General features: G+C 40.5%; 1 protein-coding gene across 4 annotated transcripts in view; it reads left to right on the top strand.

The window, feature by feature from the left end:
* Window positions 1-1,084: 1,084 nt before the first annotated feature.
* Window positions 1,085-20,175, top strand: part of znf385b (zinc finger protein 385B) — a 29,486-nt gene continuing 10,395 nt past the window's right edge. For 3 of the 4 annotated variants that reach the window (XM_019353405.2, XM_019353406.2, XM_019353410.2), the window contains exons 1-3: window positions 1,085-1,217; window positions 1,314-1,457; window positions 1,697-1,810. In XM_019353405.2, coding sequence (XP_019208950.2) covers window positions 1,145-1,217; window positions 1,314-1,457; window positions 1,697-1,810 — 331 coding nt within the window. In that variant the 5' untranslated portion in view covers window positions 1,085-1,144. Of the gene's footprint in view, window positions 1,218-1,313; window positions 1,458-1,696; window positions 1,811-7,044; window positions 8,865-20,175 lie in introns of those variants that run through there. The other variant, XM_019353408.2, reaches the window with a different exon arrangement.

Raw genomic sequence — 20,175 nt, forward strand, 5'->3', positions numbered from 1 at the left:
AAAGATTGTCAGCACTGTTTCACACAGTGCACAACTTTTAATAATTTTTTTTAATTTAATGTTTTTTATGTGCAGAAACTATAGTTTCACTCAAGCATAATGAGTTACTTTGTGTCGCTGTGCACAGGGGCGAAATCGAGTGTCGACAGTAGAGAGGAGTAGACCTTGAGTTAGTGCCGTAATGATCGTGTCCCTGTATTTATATGAGTAATGTACATTGTGGCAGTAAACCAAACTAAATGAAAGGGTGTGTGTGTTTTATTGGAGGTCATGTGACTTGGCAGCGCTGCCAGGACAGCAGATGGACACAGTCATGGTTTGACCTACACACACACATATGTCATGCTTCCTCTCTCTCCTCTTAGTCATTACTTCATCACTTTCCCTGTGAGCGTTTGATGCTTCGCGCTTCGTATCCGGTGTCATTCAGGCCTCACTCGTGTCTGTCCGTCCACCCGTCCGTCCCTCAGCGAGTCTTCCTGTTTAAGCCATGCCGATGTTTGGTGTCACCTTCACGCTGGCGCTGCAGGCAGAGCCGCTATGTTGAATCACTTCAGTGTTATCTTGTGATGTTTCTCTGGATTCCTTTGCTAGTGTCTTTAAGATAATCTCTTCTAGTAACAGATATTAACTGGTGTGATTAAGAAATTTCAGTTTCAGTTTCTTTGAAGGTCATCTGAGTGGATTTGCAACTTATTTAATTGTTGAGAGAGTGACTCCTTACAGAGCTGGTAAGCCTTTGGAGCTAGCACACTGACTCCTGATGTAGGCAAATGAAAATAACTCTCTAACCTTTTTGCACCGCTGTTTTATAGTTTTATATATTATTTTATAGCACATGCTTAGCTCATGTTCAGGTCAACAAAACCTGTATCATAAGGGTTTTTCTGATGGTCAGCTCTTCAATTCAAAGTGTCAAAGTTCATTCAAGGTAAATGAAAAAGTATAGATGTCTTTGGTGTTTAGTTATTTTAAACCTTAATGCAACTTTTTGAAGAATTATCCCCTAATAATTCCATGTTGAATAAAAACTGAGAACAGTGATTGTAATTTGTGTTTCTCTCTCTTCTGTTCTGCAGGGATGAAGACTCCTCTCAGCCCCTCTCAGCTCCTGGAGAGTGGGCACATCTTTGGCTTTGGAGGGATGTGTCAAGAGCTGATGGACACGCCCATACCTACGTCCATCAGTCTCTCTGTCCCTCACTCCACATCCTCAGGTGACTGACATGTTAAGTGATCAGCAGCACAGTATACCTCTGCAACTCAAGGCAAACGATGTAGTTTTCTCCTCCCGTCCCTGCTTTTCTTTTCAGGTCAGAGCGGGACGTACTCGCTGTGTGAGGTGTGTAACCTGCAGCTGACCTCTGGTGCTCAGGCCCAGCTGCACTACAATGGCAGGTCTCACCTCCGGAGAGTGAGACAGCTGCAGGCTGGAGAGAACGGGCAGCAGGCAGGAGGTAATTCCCTTCTGCAATGTGACTGTCATATCACAGCAGCGTCTGCATGAGCGCATGTAAAGATCAGCTAACGTAGGATCAGTTCAATAACTGTTAACTGTGTTCCCCGAGATCCAAACAAAGATTTGAATGGAGAAGAAACTAAATAATAATCAAGTGCAGCAGCAGCAGAGATTCTTCTTCTTATTGTCGGCTCTTTATATGTTCTAATGGGTCTTTGATGTCTTTGATATGAGCAGGGGCCCAGTCCAGGTCTCTTCCCCAGGTCACAGGGCTCAATTCCCAGCCTGGAGGACTAACTCCCACTCCCGGCCTAGGTTCAGGCCTCAGTGCTCCTTCCAGCACAACTGCAGGTAGGACCAGGGCTACATCTTGTTTTGCCTCACATTTTCAGCTAAAGACCAACAGGCAGGTGATTCGTGTCCTGCGTGAGAGGAAATAACTAGTCTGTACCATGCCAACCATCTTGAGTGAAAGGCATGCGAGTTGTCAGGATACCCAGAGGGGCATTAAGAGCTAAAAAGGACGTTAATTTGTAAAGTCTGACTGCTGTCTGCTGAGCGAGCGTGACTTTGGCTCATCCATCATCAACAGCTGCTGCCCCCTGGGAGAGGTTACACTGTGTGTGCGTGTGTGTGTGTGTGTGTGTGTGTGTGTGTGTGTGCGTGTGTGTGTGTGTGAATGCTAGATTGGAGATTGAGGTCTGACAGGATAAACTGAACCCGCATCAAGTGACATCATCGCTGCAGTTTTTTACGCAGCCTCTGTATGTTTAGCTCCGCCTCAGCACCTGCTAGTTATGTCAGCACTGTGAGCTATGCTGTGGCTGCTGTTGTATAGGCTGTGAGTCCATCAGTCAGTCCATTTGTGTAATTCACTCTAAAATATCTGTGTTAAATTGATTATATGCAGTTCGTGATGGTTCCCGGTGGCTCTCAGTGACTTTTGTAATTGCCCGACTTCTCTTATAGTTAAAACACAAATTAATATATATGAATACCTCAACATTTTTAAATAAAATAAAATGGTTTAATGGTTTGGTTTAGTTTTAGTATTGTCGGGTCGCAAATTTAAAGCATTTGTTAATCGTCTTTAGACTGAAAAGATGTAAATTCAGAATTTTAAAATCCTTATTAAAACCACAACATTAAAAAAAATCTGTAAGAGGTTTAAGAATATCTAAGTCAACTATTAATACAAATTATGAGGTCATAAAATACAGTGTAAGTGTTCTGTGTAAAGTATTGATGAAATATGATACAGAATGTGGATAATGTACAGGATCCTAAATTGTTAGCCTGAATATATAGATCAAATGCTTAACATATTAATTCCAGTAAATATATCAAATCAAGCATAACACTTCCAGTATGTAATCACTTATATAATAAAATTGTCTGGTACATAATTTCTATCCATGTCCTAAAACCCAGCCGTGTAGACCTTTACAGTTTCCTACTGACTTCAGTAATTTGGTTACTTTTCCTGAGACTGATGTTTGGGGTCTGAAGTGATGCTATATGTCGAGTCTGTTTTAACAGCCCTAAAGCATTTGAATTCTTTATAACAGAGCAATAGCAGCATTTCTCGCAGCGCCTTCTGCTGGTGAAGTTACAGCTCACATGCCTCGACCCCATTTAGCTGTTTGATCAGAGGAGACTGGAACAGCTTCGGAGCTTCCTCAGAGGTTAAGCCCCGCTTCCTTAAAGTCAAGCTGCCGGTCAGCAGAGTGAGAACGTGTTGTAAGATGTAAAGGAGTTAAAGTGGAGCAGCCAGCAGCAGGTCATTAAACTGGGACACGGCACCGCTTCGAATCCACCCCGACATCTCTCAAATGCATTGTGAACGTTTGGTGTTAGTCCCTAAATGTATTAGTCTCCACGCAGAGCTGCTGTCACGGCATCTTTGTGTGACTCTTCCTGTCGGACTGTTCCAGTTTGTTGCTGAAAACACAAAGCTGCAGGACACTTGTAAAGGTGTGCTGTAGTGTCGAGTGGAGCAAGAAACATACACCCACTGACACCTGTGTATGTGCAAGTGCAGCAGATGTAATTATATACTGTGTGTCCATATCAGTGTGCAGGGTACAATAACGCTGATTAAAGATTAAATCTCTCTCTATTGGACACACACACACACACACACACACACACACTCAGCCTGAATGATCATGTCGTGCTCTCTTTCTCTCTCTCCATTACGTGATGCTCGCTCGACGATGAAAAGCTCTTTGGCCTGAACTCAGTGCTCCTCCAGGCCAGGCTAAGTGTGTATTTGTGTGTGCGTGCGGTGTGTGACAGTGACCTGGCTGAGCAGCCTATCAGCAGTCAGGTCGGATGACATCACAATCATTGTGCTGCAGGAGGGCATTTGCTGCTATCAGTGAGCTCCAGAGAGGATGGCTTTCATATAAAACTGCTGTAAATCAGAAGAGCAGATTATTTTGTTTCTGGATCGTCATTCGGCTGGTTGTCCGAAGAAGCCGGGTCCATAGAGTCAAGTTATGTCATTTTCTTTTATGTTTTTCTTCTTCTTGCACGAAGAGTAGACCTCAGAAATACTCAAAAAGTTACAAACTGTCAGTAAGTGAAGGACAAAATTATTATTTACTCAAGTAGAAGTATCACAATAGTTTAAAAATACTACACTACGAGGCTTGCACTCAAGAAAGAGACTGACTCTATCGGATCTGTCTATTTACTGGATTGCTATTACTGACTCATATCTATCAAGTTATGGAAATTAAAGTAAATGAATAAATATAGCAAAATGTATAAGTTCTAAGTGATGTATTGTTGTGTAAACGTTACATAAACAGCCTTCCAGTTCTGCCTGGAGAGAAGCCTGTATGTAATGATTCAGGTAAAACTTGGTAAGGACATTTGATGATATTATTACAAACCAGGAAAAGATGAAATACCACAATTAACATTTTCTGTCAAAGACATGTAATAATACATGAGTACAGTAAAAACTTACATCATAACTTCTGCCTAAAAAAGAAGAAATACCCATCGAAACTGCAACAAAATGAAGATAATCTCGTAAATATGTGCACAGAGTCTATGTGGGTAAAAATTCAAAACATGAATTACATAACAGGAGGAGGAGGACTGCATAAGATGGTGAATCAGCCATGAATAATGCATGGATAATTGGAAATTCATGATCCTGATATTAATAAAATTAGCTAGGAAGCCAAATGGAAGTCATGGGTGTGTCACCTGCTGCTTTTCAGCTTCGTCAGGTGAAATTAAATCTACTAATTTAAAAACATTTCCACATTGCAGATTTCTAATAAAAATGCAGAAAACAGAGTCAAATACCTCTAACTAAAAAAAGAGTAATGGCACTGTTTATGAGCTGATGTGCCAACGTGGCTCATTATGTCAGCAGAAGAGAGGGAATATGAAAAAATAACCCTCAGGTTTAAACTTCTCCTGTGGAAAATCATTTTCTGGATCCACAAGTCTGCACTTTCAAGTCAGTGACAAAGTGCAATACTAATTCCAATTTGGAGCATGTTCAATAACAAACTTAAACACACACTCTCCAAACCCTTCAGCTTTATATTCCTGTATGTATTACATTAATGTTTAATGAACCAGCTGCCAAAACTGCATTTTTGTCTATCCTGCCTCCTTAAGGAAGAGTTTGATCTTGTTGGATAAAGAAGATAAACATCACACCCTCATCCACCTATTTCTCAACAAAATGATTTTAGTACATCTACATCTACATACACTAGTGACTGTCAGTTCTCCTGTGTAAAGTATTTTAAATGTCAGTCCCTCAGTATGTGACCAGTGTGCAAACAAATACACTCTCTGGCCACTTCTGCTCCTTAACGTAAATATACTCAGCCAATCACTTGGCAGCCATTCAGGTCATGTAGGCATGTATACATGGTTGAGACGATGTGCTGATGTTCACCCAGAGCATCAGAATGGATGATAAAGCCGCTTTAACTGACTTTGAATATGGCACGGTCCTTGGTGCCAGATGGGCTGGTCTGAGTTTCTCAGAAACTGCTGATCTGCTGGGATTTTTCCCACGCAAGCCCCCAGGACGAGCAAGGTGTACCTAATTAAGTGAAGTGTACATTTTAAACTGAACCCATCAGTTAAGCTTTAAAAAAAAACTACAAATGGAAAGATTGTGTTTTTAGCTTAGAGGCAGAGAGCCATGACTTTTTAGAACATGAAGTGTGGATGTGCTGTACTGAGTGTACTTACAGTATTTTTTTTTGCCTCAGTGGCAATTAGTGACCACCAGGAGGCAGCATACACACTTGTACCCACACAAAGACACATTTATACACCCACAAATTTGCTAATTAAATGAGTGAATTCCCATGATCCACATTCTCAGTACAAATGAAGAGATTAACTCACATGAGACTAATTACATTTACAATATTACAGCTCCTCTCCTCTCCTCCTTACTCCTCTCCTTCATTTCTTTCCTTTACTTCCACTCTCTTTCTCTCTTGTTTTCTTCAGATCTCTTTGCCTCCTCCATATTCTTTACGTCTTTTCTCTTCTCTTCCTGTAGATAGTATTCTTTTCTTCTCTCCCCTCTTTCTTCTCTATGTCTGCAGTGTTGCTGCTGAAAACAACAGCAGTGTGTGTGTGTGCTTTTTTCGAATGTCTAATGTGTTTACTGCTTTAACTAAATGTATTTTGGTGATGTTCTGAAAGGTTGACGGAAGCACTGTGTTTTCCATTTCTTGAAGAGGTGCGGTTATGAACGTTCCATAGATTTAGTTTTTAATGAATGTTTGATTTTAAGAGAAGATAAAGTTATTTTATAGGGATTATTTGGAGTCAGAAGTCATGTGAATGTACTTTGGGTTTGGTGTTTGGAGTTTATAGAAAAGGGTGAAAGGCAAAACGTCCTGGTAATTGTAAAAACTGAGTTTCTGATTGGATGCTTCTTACGTACAGTGAAAATGTCAAAATCAACCTTCTGTTTTTCCTTTTGTCATCTGACTGTGTGTGCGTGAATAAGCTAGCTCTAATTAGCTCTCCTGGGCTAATAAAGGTCACAGTGTTGTGTTGCTCAAACCTCATTCATAATAAGCAGGAAAATAAAGAGTTATTAATAGGCACATATTGAAACAGTGTGTGCATGTTTGTTAGACAGCAAAGGGGCAGAGCAAGTGTTGATGTGTGGTCTTGTGTTGATGTATTCAGCAGTGTATGAATAGATCCTGCTGATGGATTCACACACTCATAGTGCTGTATGTGATGACAACAGGCTCAGCGGTAGCGACCGAGTAAGGATGTACGGTCAGCTATGAACCAATGATCTGTGCCTCCCTGACTATATCCTTGACCACTAACCCAAAATAATTCATGCCCATGTTGGTGCTAAGACACTGGTAAAAGACTAGTGTGACCAGTATAAAGCTGATACATGCAGTATGGCATGCAGTAGAGCTGATTAGTTTATTGACTGCTGTCAGTTTTGGCTTCGCCCAATCTACAATGTACCAAACCTGTGTGGCGCTTCCTATCGGTGGTAGGTCCACAGGATGTCTGGCCAATGTGGATCTTCCCGTGGGCTAACATCTGGCCACCAGGTACTCACTTTCAAAGGTGGGCCACTGATATCCCTGCCAATAGAGTTCCCACCGTCCAGGACGGGATTATGTCTACTTTTTGCAGATATGGTTGGGACTAGAATTAGCATCTCCAAGCCTGAGGCCGTGGTTCTCCACTTAAACAGCTGGAATAGCACCAGAGACGAGTTGGGGTCTCTTTACTCACTTATAGTTAAGAGCTGTATGTAGCGACTGTGGATACAAACAATGGAAATGAGCTTCCTTGCAGTGGTGTCTGGGCTCAGCCTTAAAGATAGAGTGAGGAGCTTGATCCGCATCCAAGGGTGTTGATTCAGGCATGCGTCCTAGGTGAGGTGTTTCAGGTAAGTTCTAGAGGAAGAAGCCTGGGAAGATCAACGGTACACTGGAGAGATGACATCTTTCACCTGGCGTGGGAATACTTTGGTGTTTCGCTGGAGGAGGTGGCCAGGAAGAGGGAGGTCTGGGCCTCTCTGCTCCGCTACTGCCCCATACCCCAAACCTTGATAACCAGCAGAAAAAGGTTGGATGGATGGATGAGGACTAAAAAGCAGCTAGTAAGGGAGGGATAAATGAGCAGACTAGGTTGACAAATAAAGAGACAAAAACTAGAATAAGAAGGTGTTCTAGTTTGCTTGGTTATATTTGGACTTTAAAAGTCCAGCAAATTAGCTGTGAATGTACCAAAATTAGTGGAGGTATGGTGACATACAAAAACTGGGAGGCCTAGTAGAAACAAAGTCTGGCAGAAAACTAGTGAAACTTGTGTGGCTTATAAAGTTTTAGTAAGAGATTGTCAGTGCTTTAGAGTTCTGCCAGCAAAGGTCAAATAGAAAACTCATTATTTGATAAGACTGGCAGAACATATACACATCTTGTAGAAATTTGTAGGACTGGGGCTAGAAAATGTCCAGAGAGCTGGTACAGTACAGCTAGTAAAAGCAATAAAATAACTTTTCTAGGTCTAGTTGAAAACTTTAGAGATAGTTAACTAGTGGAAGAGACGTTGGACCAGCTAAGATCAAGTAGAGAGCTTGTAGACAGGATAGTAGAGGACTGCTGCTGAGGACTAGTGTCTGGTAGGACTAAAATGACATTAGAAAAATTAGCTGAGGTTTATGTAGAAATTAACAGGACTGCAGAAAAACAGACTTGTGGAAAACTCATTCAGGGGTGAATACTTAGAAGTTGGCCAACCAGGCTTTGAGGTCATGCTTATATTGCAGCCTGTTCACTGGTGTGCCTTTGCTCTTGATGGCGCTCAGTTGTAGTTTTGTACGTGCACGTGGACAGAGACAAGTGCTTATGCGGACTTTTTTTTTGCAGCACTGTTTGCGTGGACATGATATTTTTGAAAACAGTAGAGGACAAAGCCTGTTGTTGGTCAGTAGATAAATAATTTGTTGGTTTGTTCCTTTCCTTGTCTTTTTTTGTCATGATGCCACAAACTGAGAGCGAGCGAGCAACCTGGTGACACAGAGAGAGACAGACAGAGAGAGAAAGAGGGATTTCCACTGAGACACAGGGGCTGTCATCACCGTTCACCATGAATATCATCACCTCAGTGATTCACATACACTGTGCACTCTGTCTCTTTCTCGCTGTGTGTCGGTCGCCCTCCTCTACCCTCACACACGTGTCTCTCTGCGTTCACACAAACAGTCAGGCAGCGAGTCTGCGCTGTTTGGTGTGGGATTTCTCTTGGTTAGTTTTTTTTTGTTATCAGGGGAGCAGATGATAGGAAAGAGAGAGAGGAGGAGGAGGCTGAGGAGGTGAGACAGCTGTCTTCCTGTCCGTAATGTGGAGTAGTTTCATGAGTCGAGGTAGGAAATTCTTATTCTGTTTATTTCTGTTTTAGCGCCACATTCAGACGTTTTGTTCTTTGATGCTATTTTTATTTTTATTTTTTAAATTCTGGCTGAAATGTTGCATTTATGTGGGCACACAGGTGTTTACGGGGGAACCTGGAGGTTGTGACCTGGATTCACACTTTGAACTGAGGCTGAGTTTTGTCTAAAAAAGGTTGAAAACTGTTACTGTCCAAGAGAAAGACTCAGCTGTTCATCAGAGGATTATTATACATATTTAAGAAGGGTTATCTATACCATTGTCTGGAGCTGGTTTCTAGCATTGTTATTTCAGTACACATGAATGCATTTTTTTACTCATTTGTTTTACTGTATTTGGATTCTTCTTTTTTTTCATTTTAAGACTCGAATAAAGTTATTACAGGTAATTACAAGAGGAATATTAATATGTGTGAATTTCGCATAGCTTCATCTCATAGTTTTCAGCAACTTCACTACAGCTAGCACTACAGTGTGTTCAAAATTAGTACCTACATAAAGCATGCAGATAAACTGACTTTTTACTTTCTAATTGGTGGAATTTCCACTCAGGATTTATACTACATGCAAAAAAAGGGAATGCACACCAACATATATACAAGTGGATCTGTCTGCCTGACTTGTTCTGACTACCATTGCTCGCTCAGATATGTTTCAGAAATCTCAGTGTATAGATGAACATTAGGGTTCCCTGTAGTACATGAAGGTTCATAGACATAACTGTGTATCACATAAGAAGAGAGTAAAGCCCACTGACTCTGTGACTGCTTCCTGGCTGTTCTGACATTCCTCTTATAATAGATAGCGTGACTGCTGTGATTACATGCACGCTGCTGCTCATCACCACAGAGCATCGTGTGCTTAGGAGACAAAAACACACACTGTAGATTCCCTTTACCACTGCAACCATGTCTGGTTTGATTTATGCAGATCAACCTTTCTTGGCAGTGTCCACAATCTGTGGACTGCAGTACTGTGCAAAAGTCTTGACTCACCCCTCATTCTTTTATATGTTGCTTCCAAGAAGCCAGACTTGCTTGTAATTTTTTAATAGAAGTTTTTTTTGTGTTTTTCTTTGGACATTAGCTGCTTTCCCCCCTTATTTCCAGTCCAGTCTTTGAACCTGACCATTTTCAGAGAAACAATGACTTACAAATCATTCAAGCATAAAAAAGACGCCTAAATCAAAGGATGAACCACTGTTGTGCTTTGATCTTAGCAAAGAACCAATTTAAATTATATCTTTAAGCACTTTGTTACTAGCAGTCTGTTGCAAAAAACCTAGAATGTATCCAGTTTGACAAGCATGAAATAGCATTTTTGCACCGACAAGATGATTTCCAAAGAGCTATAGTCAAAATCTTGGCATGTCTCATCATGGTATGCAGTGTGTCCTTTAAAAATGTGAGGAGGCTAGAAAAGTGGAGGATGAAAGATGCAGCATGCCTAAAAAACTATCTACAGCAAATGAACATAATCTGAAAGTGATGTCCTTAAAGGCTTACATTCATAGATTTAAGTCTGTTCTCATTCAAATGAGATATTTCCACCTGAATAAATATTGCATAATAATTATGGTATAATATAATACAGATAGAATAGTGGTGTGGTGTTAGCACTGTCGTCTGACACCATAATGGTTTCTAAGTTATCTGAGGCCTTTCTCTGTGGAGTGTGGATGTTCTCCCATCGTGGGTCTCCTCCCACAGTCCAAATACATGCATGCTCGGTTAACTGCTGATTCTAAATTGACTGCAGTTGTGAATGTTTTTGCTTTTTCCATTTTGTCTCCATCTCCATCCATGCAATAGACTGGTGATCTGTCCATGGTAAACCCCACCTCTTGCTCTATGGCAACTAGATTTAGCAGGTGATGCTATATATAGATGTGCTGTGGCGAGGACTCTGAGGTTTACTGCTTTTGTTTTATTTAGTTAGCTGCATCGACTGTCCTACTGTACTGTTTTTGTTGCTTTCTAACCTGTAGCTGAAGTGAAAAGGTGTCATTTGGAAAGTGATACAAGAGTGCATCATCGGCTTAACTTCAAATTGATATCTGACACCCTTGATCTCTGGTGGCTGCACTAACAGGTGGGTGGGTAATGAAAAGTGATGAAATGGAGATAAAGTGAAGAGTCTAAGGAGTCTGTTTTTTAAGCTGTGTTATTTAGGGTAGCTTTTGTTGCCGGATCATTGCTTTAGATTTCATTCACGATGTAGATATTAAAGTTTCACAATCTTGTCGCTAGCAGTAAAAAAAATACTAGAAGAATATTTTTGAGAGAGCTACAGGTCATATAAAGAAACACTGTTACGGCTCGTCTCACAGCTAATTTCAAAGTGAAAGTCTTTTGTCTCGTGGTGTTTCTTTTTAGGGTTGCAGAAAATGATAATTCTTAACCTTTTAAGATTTTAATGAAAGTGACCTTTCCCTAGCACTGCCCTCAGGATAAGCTTTACATTTTCAGCCCCCACTATAGAGTCTAAGGAATTTTCTCCTGCAGGTGATTGTGCTGTTATGTTTCTGGCTGCTTCTACTGTTTTCTCTCGAGTCTCAGACAGGAGCTCTCCTGTCTGCTTTCATATTCTTGATTGGTCTGCTCTGGGTGTGTTTGTCTTCTTTTTGGATGAAGAAGGTTCTGAACATGACCTACTTACACACACACACACACACACACACACACACACAAGCTTGTTATGCTAATGTGTGTGTTTCTCTGCATAATAATAATGCAGTGTGATGTCTAATGCTGCCGTCAGCAGATCCACACTCTGCCTATGTCCCTCCACAGCTCGTTCTCTGTGGATAAGGAATGTCTAAGATGCAGATGAAGGTAGTGAGACGGGTTCTCCTCCCAAAAGGATCAGTGGTGTATTAATATCCTGATACTTTCAGGCTTCATGTGCAGCTGCAGTGGTTTCAGCTGCAGGGTTTTCTGCAGTGGGAAGCAGGTGACAGATACTGTACTGTAAAGGATGTCCTGAGGCGGAACTCGGCGCATAGAGGCTCCACTTGTAGGCTGCTCACCTGAACCTCTTTAGTGACACATGAGTGGAAAGTGGGGGAGCAGGGCAGGCAGGTTTAGGACCTAAGGATGCAGGATACGGGACTTCTGAGTAGAACTGAAAGCAAACCTTTATTGCTGGCTGATCTCTAATAAAAAATTCCCAAGTAATCCAACAAGAAACAGAACCAGGGAGAAAAAAAACCCAGAAAACAGGAAACACACACCTTCATAGAATCAAGCATAATAAAACAACCAAGAGAAGCAAACTAAGGACTTAAATATACACATGAGGTAAGAGCAGAGTGGAGACGCCTGGGGAACACAGCTGAACAAAATCCAACTAATGAGTCGAGGGAAGCAAAACTGAACGTAACACACACGGGATGAGAGACTATCAAAATAAGACAGAAAACCAACAAACGCAGAGACAGAAACAGAGGCTGCTACTACTGATGACATTCATAGCCGCTAAGCAAATATAGAAGTCGTGTCATAGTTGGTGCATGCATACCATAACATAACATAAAACATTATGACTTCATTGTTTTCATAATTACCAACAGCTTCAAAATTAACTGCTGCAAACTAACCAATAGATAGATTGAACAGACAATATAAAATCCTTTAATATCAGTAATCTGTATTTGCCTACTGCCTCAGATGAAAATGTCTGTTATGTAGAACGCCTGTGTTAGATGAGCGCAAGAAATTGTTTCTTCAACGGGACATAATTTGTTCCAGTCCAGGCTGTCACCAACATGTACACATAAGATATACATGATAAACAGTTGGGACCGGTGGGACACGACGCTCATGATGGAGTTTTGAATTAACGGGCTGGTATTTACAGTTACGTTGCTAACTTTTTAGACAAAAATACATTTCTGTAATTTTACATCTGTACACCACCACAGTGGATTTTAAACCAGACAGCTACTTTTATCTTTAATTTAGTAAATTGAACAAAAGTACTGCAGTAACTGTTTAGGAATCACAGCCACTTTTAGACGTAGACGTGTTTTCAAAGGCTAAAAAAGTAATCGGACAAATAAAGCCACTTCACTGGTGCACAGAAACAAAATTGCAGAAGTCGTGCTATTGTCTAAGAAGTTACAGATCCAACTGTATTCAATGGTTTTCTACTGTAACTGAGCACCTAAGGCCCTACTAGCTGCATCAATGCACTGCTTTATTCTATGCCTTTAAGCACCTCCTAATTATCACAGACATACTCACACTCTGATGGATGCTTTGGGAGCAATTTGGAGTTCAGCGTCTTGTCCAAGGACACTTTGACATGCCGAGTAGAGGACCTGCTGTGCCTCCTGAGCTGTAATTGAGAGCACATTTTTGCACTGGTGGGGTATCCTTTAACTGCGATGCTTTTTTCCCCCAGAATTTTCCATTTCTGTTGGGAATGTCGCTAAAACTTTCCCACTCCAAACTTAAATCAGTCAGCATTTCTTTTATCTAAATAACAATATATCAAACACATGGTTACTTTTACTCATTGTCTTCGCCGCTCTCGTTATTTTGATGTCGTCACATGAGCTTTCGCTGCGTCTGCACAGGTAGCCGATAGCCTGGCAGCAGATTCCCAGTTTCTTTTGCGGTACTGCAGCTATAATATTTGAGTTTCTAAAAATGCCATAAGCCCTTATTCCATTTTAAGTTAGCAAAGGGACTTGCTTTTTGTCACCAGACGGGGAGGCGGGTGATTTCAGTGTGACTGTGTAAAAAGATTTATGTCCACACAACATGAGTAATATACACTTACGCAGACACACACACACATACCCGTGGTAACCGTAGACGTGTGAACCGGCAACTGCTCTGATCTTATCTCACACACACACACACACACACACACACACACACACACACATGCACACACAGCAGTGACTGCAGCGGGGTAATGTAATCTTTAATCCTCCGGTATAATCTGTAAGTAGTGTGTGTGGTCGTCTTTTCTTTCTCTCTCTCCCTCGCTCTCTCTCTCTCTCATCCCCAGGGATAGAGTTACTTGTCTCTAGAGGAAATAGCAGCAAGGGATTAGGAAGTAACACACACACATAGAGAAACACACACCTGACGTTGAGGCTCGGGGGTCCAGATAGCGATGACACATGCCACTCTTTTCCAGTCACCTGATACGGTCCCTCTCTCTGTCTTTCTCACTCCCTCTCTCTCTCTCCCTAACACACACACACACAGAGTACGTGGTGGGTGTGTTTGGCTGTTTGCATGTTTGTTAAAAGACTACAGCAGTGTAACACGGACAAGTAGAGTCAAACTGAATAAATACAGAAGGAAGAGGAAGAAAAGTGGGAAATAAAACTTCAGGACTGAGATAAAGCCCCCACCCCCAAAAAAGTCATCTGGCTCAGGTAGGACCATTCATTTGGTTTAAATCGCAAAGAAATATCACGGTCTTCATCTCCATCTCCATCTCCATCGACATCCTCTCCTCCTCTTTCATCTTCATCACATCCTGCAGTGTGGAGTTACTTTAGCTCCATCCATTCTAATACCTTTAGGGTCTGATTAACAGCACCAGATGTTTCTCTTCAGTCTTCTGAGCTGGATGATCATATGTAGAGTGAAGCTGCATTAACAGTGTGGATAAAGACATACTGAAGATTACACCACAGACAATTCTCTTTTCCAGAGGAGCATTTTCTGGCTCTGTTCCCCATCAACATCCACGAGGAACAGAACCTTGTGGATGCTGACGAGGAATTTTCTGGAACACTAGATTAGTGATCAAGACGGCACGAGCTTTAATCACTTTCTCCGATTTTATATTCCTTTTCCGCTTGTCTTCTGTCTCTGACGAATGCATTTAGGACTTTTTTTTGTCTTTTTAACAGTGGCTTTCCGTCTGTTCTTGGCTATGGATATTACACACCTATGATGGACACAGGGGAATCTTACTGCAAAGATAACACTGAGATGTCTTTATAATGAAGTCAAATAAGCCATCCTTACTTAGTCTAGTCTCAACAATACCACTATAGTCAGATAATGTTTCTAATGCAGTTTTGAGACCTTGGTAATGCTAATGTGAAGACCAACCACAGTTTAAAATAAGGTAAGAGAAGACGTTCTTTATTTAGCTCAGATTTGAGAAGTTCTTTTGTTACATCAGTTAATATAATAACAATAATAATAATTATAATAATAATAATAATTATTATTATTATTACAATTATAATAAAAACAAGTAAAGAACCAAGGAACAAGTAATTAATCACAGAGTCAGCCTTCATGCCGCTGCTCTGTAATCCCTCTGTTACATTTGTGATAGGTTTATCACGTCTTTATCACGCTAATGTCAAGTAGTCACAGCTAAGACATCTAAGTTTGCATTAAAAATGACTGACTAACTAAATGCCAGTGATTGTCATACAAATCTTAGACTGTATATAAAAGATAGACATAGCCACCGTGATATCACAGATTGGTCTGACTGTCGCTATCTTGGTTAGCAGACTACATCCGTATACTGTCTCTATGCTGTCATCACACAGACACGGATACCCGCTAATTAGTGCTAAGTAAGATCCTAATAAACTGCTAGAACTTGACTGGCCAAAACTAGAGCACAGATGTCTTCAGCTGGCTGTTAGTGTAGTTAATTGCTCAGCTAAGCAATATTATTTATCAGATAAGTCCTAAAAAATCACCAAAATGCATGAGCCTATAAAAATGTGCCTTGCTCTTTTGGTACTTCTGTTGGATTTTTGACCTTTCAGTGCATGATGATGTGTGTACAGTTTGTTTTCTGATGTCTTTTGCCCTTTTGAAATTGATTGGTATTTGGTATTGGTATTTATATTCCAGTATTCATCAGACATTGAATGTACGGAACAATGGGATTGGCTTGTCCTACAAAAAAGCCCAGATCTTTTTGAATTATATGTTTAGGAATTGAGAAAAAAACAGTTCTAATAGACCTTAACAAGAAAACAATTGTAAACAGAAATGCTTCCGTATTAGTGGCTCAGCAGTGCTCCTTTCTACACTCTCAATCACTATAAATCAGTCTTTAACCTGCTGCAAACACCAGAAATGCTCTGTGTATCAATTTATGCTGCTACTGTAAGCGAAAGGTTGTGCAGCTCATCCACTCCATTTGGATTTATACACCAGGGGCATGTGACTGATTAAATATCAGCCACATTTTTCAGTAACCACACCCACTGGGCACAGAGCTGCCCGGGTCAGATCACTTACAGGAGCCGCAGTCTGCAGCTCTCGGTGCAGCAGAGCACCGTGCAAGGTTTTTGTTTCTCATGTCTTTATCATATGAGCCTCCGAGCAGAACTAACTGCGAGCGTAAATATGTGTTTGGATGTGTGTGTGAGAGGTGTGAATGCCAGAGATGACCTTGACTGCAGTCAGAGCCATAAATCTCACTGCTGTACGGGGAAACTCGGCTGACCAGCAGGAAGCTGGATGCTACAAATGAATAAAGGATCAGAATCAGTTTATAGGCAGCTTAATCTCAGCAGCTGCCGATGTCAGCAAAGGACACGCCAGGAGAGACGCTTTGATCATTTAAAATGTTTGGAGCTCTGACATGGTGTGATTTCTACAGGAATTTAAGACAGGAATTTTGTAACTTCAGTGCTATTGCTCTAATTAGAGGATAAGAGAATTCCTGAATGTACACCTTTGACCTATAGCAAGCAATCTTCACATTTCTAACCTTTGAGTGAAACAGAAGAAGCTACCATAGCGCACTAGCACCCTCCAATCATAGTGTACCCACACAGAATATTTGATTTATTTTTGATGACAACAGCTTCTTTCAGAAGTGTGTGGGTGGTTTCAGCGTCCTGACTTTCCTGTTAGCTTAGTTACAATTTTATTATTCACAGAGTCCTTTGGCCTCAAGCCAATAATACTCTGTAAGTGTGGATTTACTGGAGCTGTTTCTTCCTTTTGTCTCTCACTTTGCAAAGAGATTGACACTAGAATTGCTACCTAGCTAGCTGGCATGTAGCTCAAGGTGTAGAGAAGGAAGGAGGGAAGTTCAAAGAGAAATCTGATAAAGCAGCTCAAGAAAACGAAACAGTAGCAACAGATAATGATCTGCACGCCTTCTGTTTTCTCAAGACTGTGATTAAAATCAATAAAAAGCCGCTAATTATTGTTTAATCTTAAGAAAAAGAAGAATTTTCATATCAAAGTTGAGATTAAAAATAGAGTAACAGACTACAGGTAGAGGTTTCTGTACTGGTCAAACGCGGTGGTGAAAGGGTTTCTGACTAGAATATATTAAATGAAAAACTAAGCTAAAGCCTAAGTTCTTCACATGTATTTGAATCTCTTATAAATTTATTTATTTAATTCTAATTCTGAACTTTAAAAAAAAAATTTGCTCACATTGTTCACATTTTCATCATTTGACTGAGCCAGTTCAGTTTATTTGAGAGTATAAGAATAAAAGTCTAAGAAAGCGTTGGTCAAACACAAATTTGAGCGTAAAAGTTTATATGCATGGACACACACACAGATTTGTGCATATACGCTGTTTGTGATTGAGACCCACTCTGTATCCCTGGCTGCCTTGAGTGTTATTAATTAGCTCTCCGTCTATCCCTATGAGAAATCATAGTCTATTTCACCAAGAAGCACAGATGACCTTTGGTGCTTTCTGGAGTGGATTTAGCTGGTAGGTTCTATTATCCAACCAAACTGGGCAGTTCCACTTTTACTGGTTTAATCCACTCAGATCCAGTTCTAGTGTCAGACTACTCTAATTTGCTTAGTTAGTTAGGTTCCAGTTTTAGGCCATTCCAAAGTGGTAGGCGATAAGTCTTCTGTGTAAGTCTTGGCAATTCAGAGTATTTGCCATTTGACGGCCATTTTGGTCACACCTCTGGGGCGTTATTTGGGTAGCTATTTTTAAAGCCCAGAGAATCATATCTTTAATTTTCGTATTTACTGAGACATAAAAAAATGCATCTACTGAGACGTCAGCCAAATCAGATTAAAAAACACTGCAAGATATCATATACACAGCTACAAGACATTATGACTTAATTTGAAGCTCAGTTCTCAGTGCCAACACGGTCCATCTTTATGGCAACAAATGCCGTGCTAATTTAAATTCTGAATATGGTCAGCCAAGAAAAACAATGTCTTTGCTGCAAATGGCAAGCATATCTAACCACCACAGGGAGCATATCTATCCTACCACCACAGAGTTTAAACAGTTCTGAACCTGTGCTGTGCACATGCATCAGTGCAGCAACACGATTGGCTCAAATGTTCCCCAGTTCAACTGTTGATTGGACGTTTTGGTGACAGGGGCAGAAATGTTACAAAATTCCCTCACAGGGTTCTATTTCTCTTTATTTCATGATGTCTCTGGTTACAATTTCAGTGTCAGACTAAGTGACTTTTATATTGGGCGCCAGCCTAAATTGGTCAGTGTTATTATCAGACAGGTGCAAACCTGCCAGCTCTAGTTTGAAGCGTCTCAACTTGTCAGCTTTTTGTTGCTTGTCCTACTTTGCAAAGTTACACGCTGCGAATGGAAATAGTTTATTTAAAGAATCTTGTAAGGAAACTTTTTGCGTGTTTGTTTACAGCTAGTACCGCATCTCGGGGATCTTTTGACAAATCACCAACAGCCTGAAATAAAGCTGACTGGCTCATTAGTTTGCTGTTGGCCAGTTTTCATGCTGGTTTATGAAGTGTTTCCATGGGAGTGCAATAGCAGATGTTTAGATCAGTATTTTTAGCAGCTTCTTAGAACAGCAACTTAGTGTAAGGGAGAAGGGTTACTGTGTGTGTGTTGTAACCAGATCTCAGAGGACAGAAGGACAGAATTAAGACCACTCTCTCAACACTCTGTTCATCATACTCACACATACTGAAAAATATCTTCAATTCATACCGATCGTGAATGGTCTACACCAGAGCCTAACATGTAACTGAATTTAGCAGGTACAGTCACAACATAAAGTCAACAGATATTTGCATCAGGAAACATTAAAGCTAGAAAAATAGTCAGCCAGCTTAAGATACAGGATTTGTAAAGGCTTAAAGGGTCCTCAAAAAGTCCTCAAAAGGGTCCTTGAAGAAGGTTAAGCCATCCTTGAGTAGATTCAGGGAGGTCGTTAGAAGTTTTTTTTGTCCTTTAGGTAGTTTCACCGTTTCTTTAATATGACTAGAGCACTGTAAATCCTCTATTGTCCCAGAATTCAGGACATGTCACACCTAAAAAAACCCAAGTAAAAATAGAGTTTAATGCTAATGAGATCACTGAAAAGAGAAAGGTGCTGGTTGAGGTTGAGGAGTAAGAATGCTTAGGCTTTCTTGAAGTGGTTTCTGTGGTTCAGCTTGTTTTTACTGTCTTTAAAAAAAAAGTTTCTCAAGCATTTTTTCACGTGGCATCGGTGGAGTTTGAAGAGGCTCCAGTGGTTCTCCTGAGTGTTTTTTAGGTAATCTTAACATCGTGGCTTTATTACATGTTAATAGGCTTTTTAAAGGCTTTTTAAATTGGCTGAACTTAAGATCAAAGTGGTCTCAGTGGTGCTTAAACAAGCTCTGAAGGCATTATGCATCTGAGGGAGCTCCAGTATGACGCAGTAGGTTAACAAATATTTTTGTTGTTGGAGTTATGACGTTGTAGTTTTTTGTAACAGATCCACCAAGCTGACACAATAGGCCACATTTAAAAATAGACGCTAATGTGTATTTACTATCATAAATAACCTCCCGGATCCAGATCGTGATCTGAGCCGTATCTGCCCACCTTCACATTCGATTACAACACCGTCTCATGTTGTTCTGAACTTAATAATCAGCTGTAGTTATAAATACAGACACTGACTCACAGTGCTGCTATATGAGGATAAACTTAGAGAGTCAGCAGCCTGGCACTAAGCTCTTCCACAGCTAGCCTAATGTTACACACACACACACACACACTGACTACATGCAGGACAAACCTAGATTTCTCAGGTGTTTTATAGTGCATAGAGTTTTACAGTATTTAAAGTCTGGCGTGAGCTATAGTGAAGTTTTTGTTTGTTTGTTCTGAATAAGATTAATACATTGTGACTGGTTTAATGTGTTGTAGATCACAGTCAGTTATAGCTCATCAGAATAGATTATAATAGGTCTTAAAGTAGAGTCGTATTTCTATATTTTATTTATAATCTTTTATAATGGTACAATTAGAGTTCATGTAGAGTGGATGTAAATGGGTTATAGTGCTCACATGAATGCATTAGAAGTCATAAAGAGTTGGCCAGACTGTT

This window comes from Oreochromis niloticus, linkage group LG16 (genome assembly GCF_001858045.2).
Source record: "Oreochromis niloticus isolate F11D_XX linkage group LG16, O_niloticus_UMD_NMBU, whole genome shotgun sequence".
Taxonomy (NCBI): Eukaryota; Metazoa; Chordata; class Actinopteri; order Cichliformes; family Cichlidae; genus Oreochromis; species Oreochromis niloticus.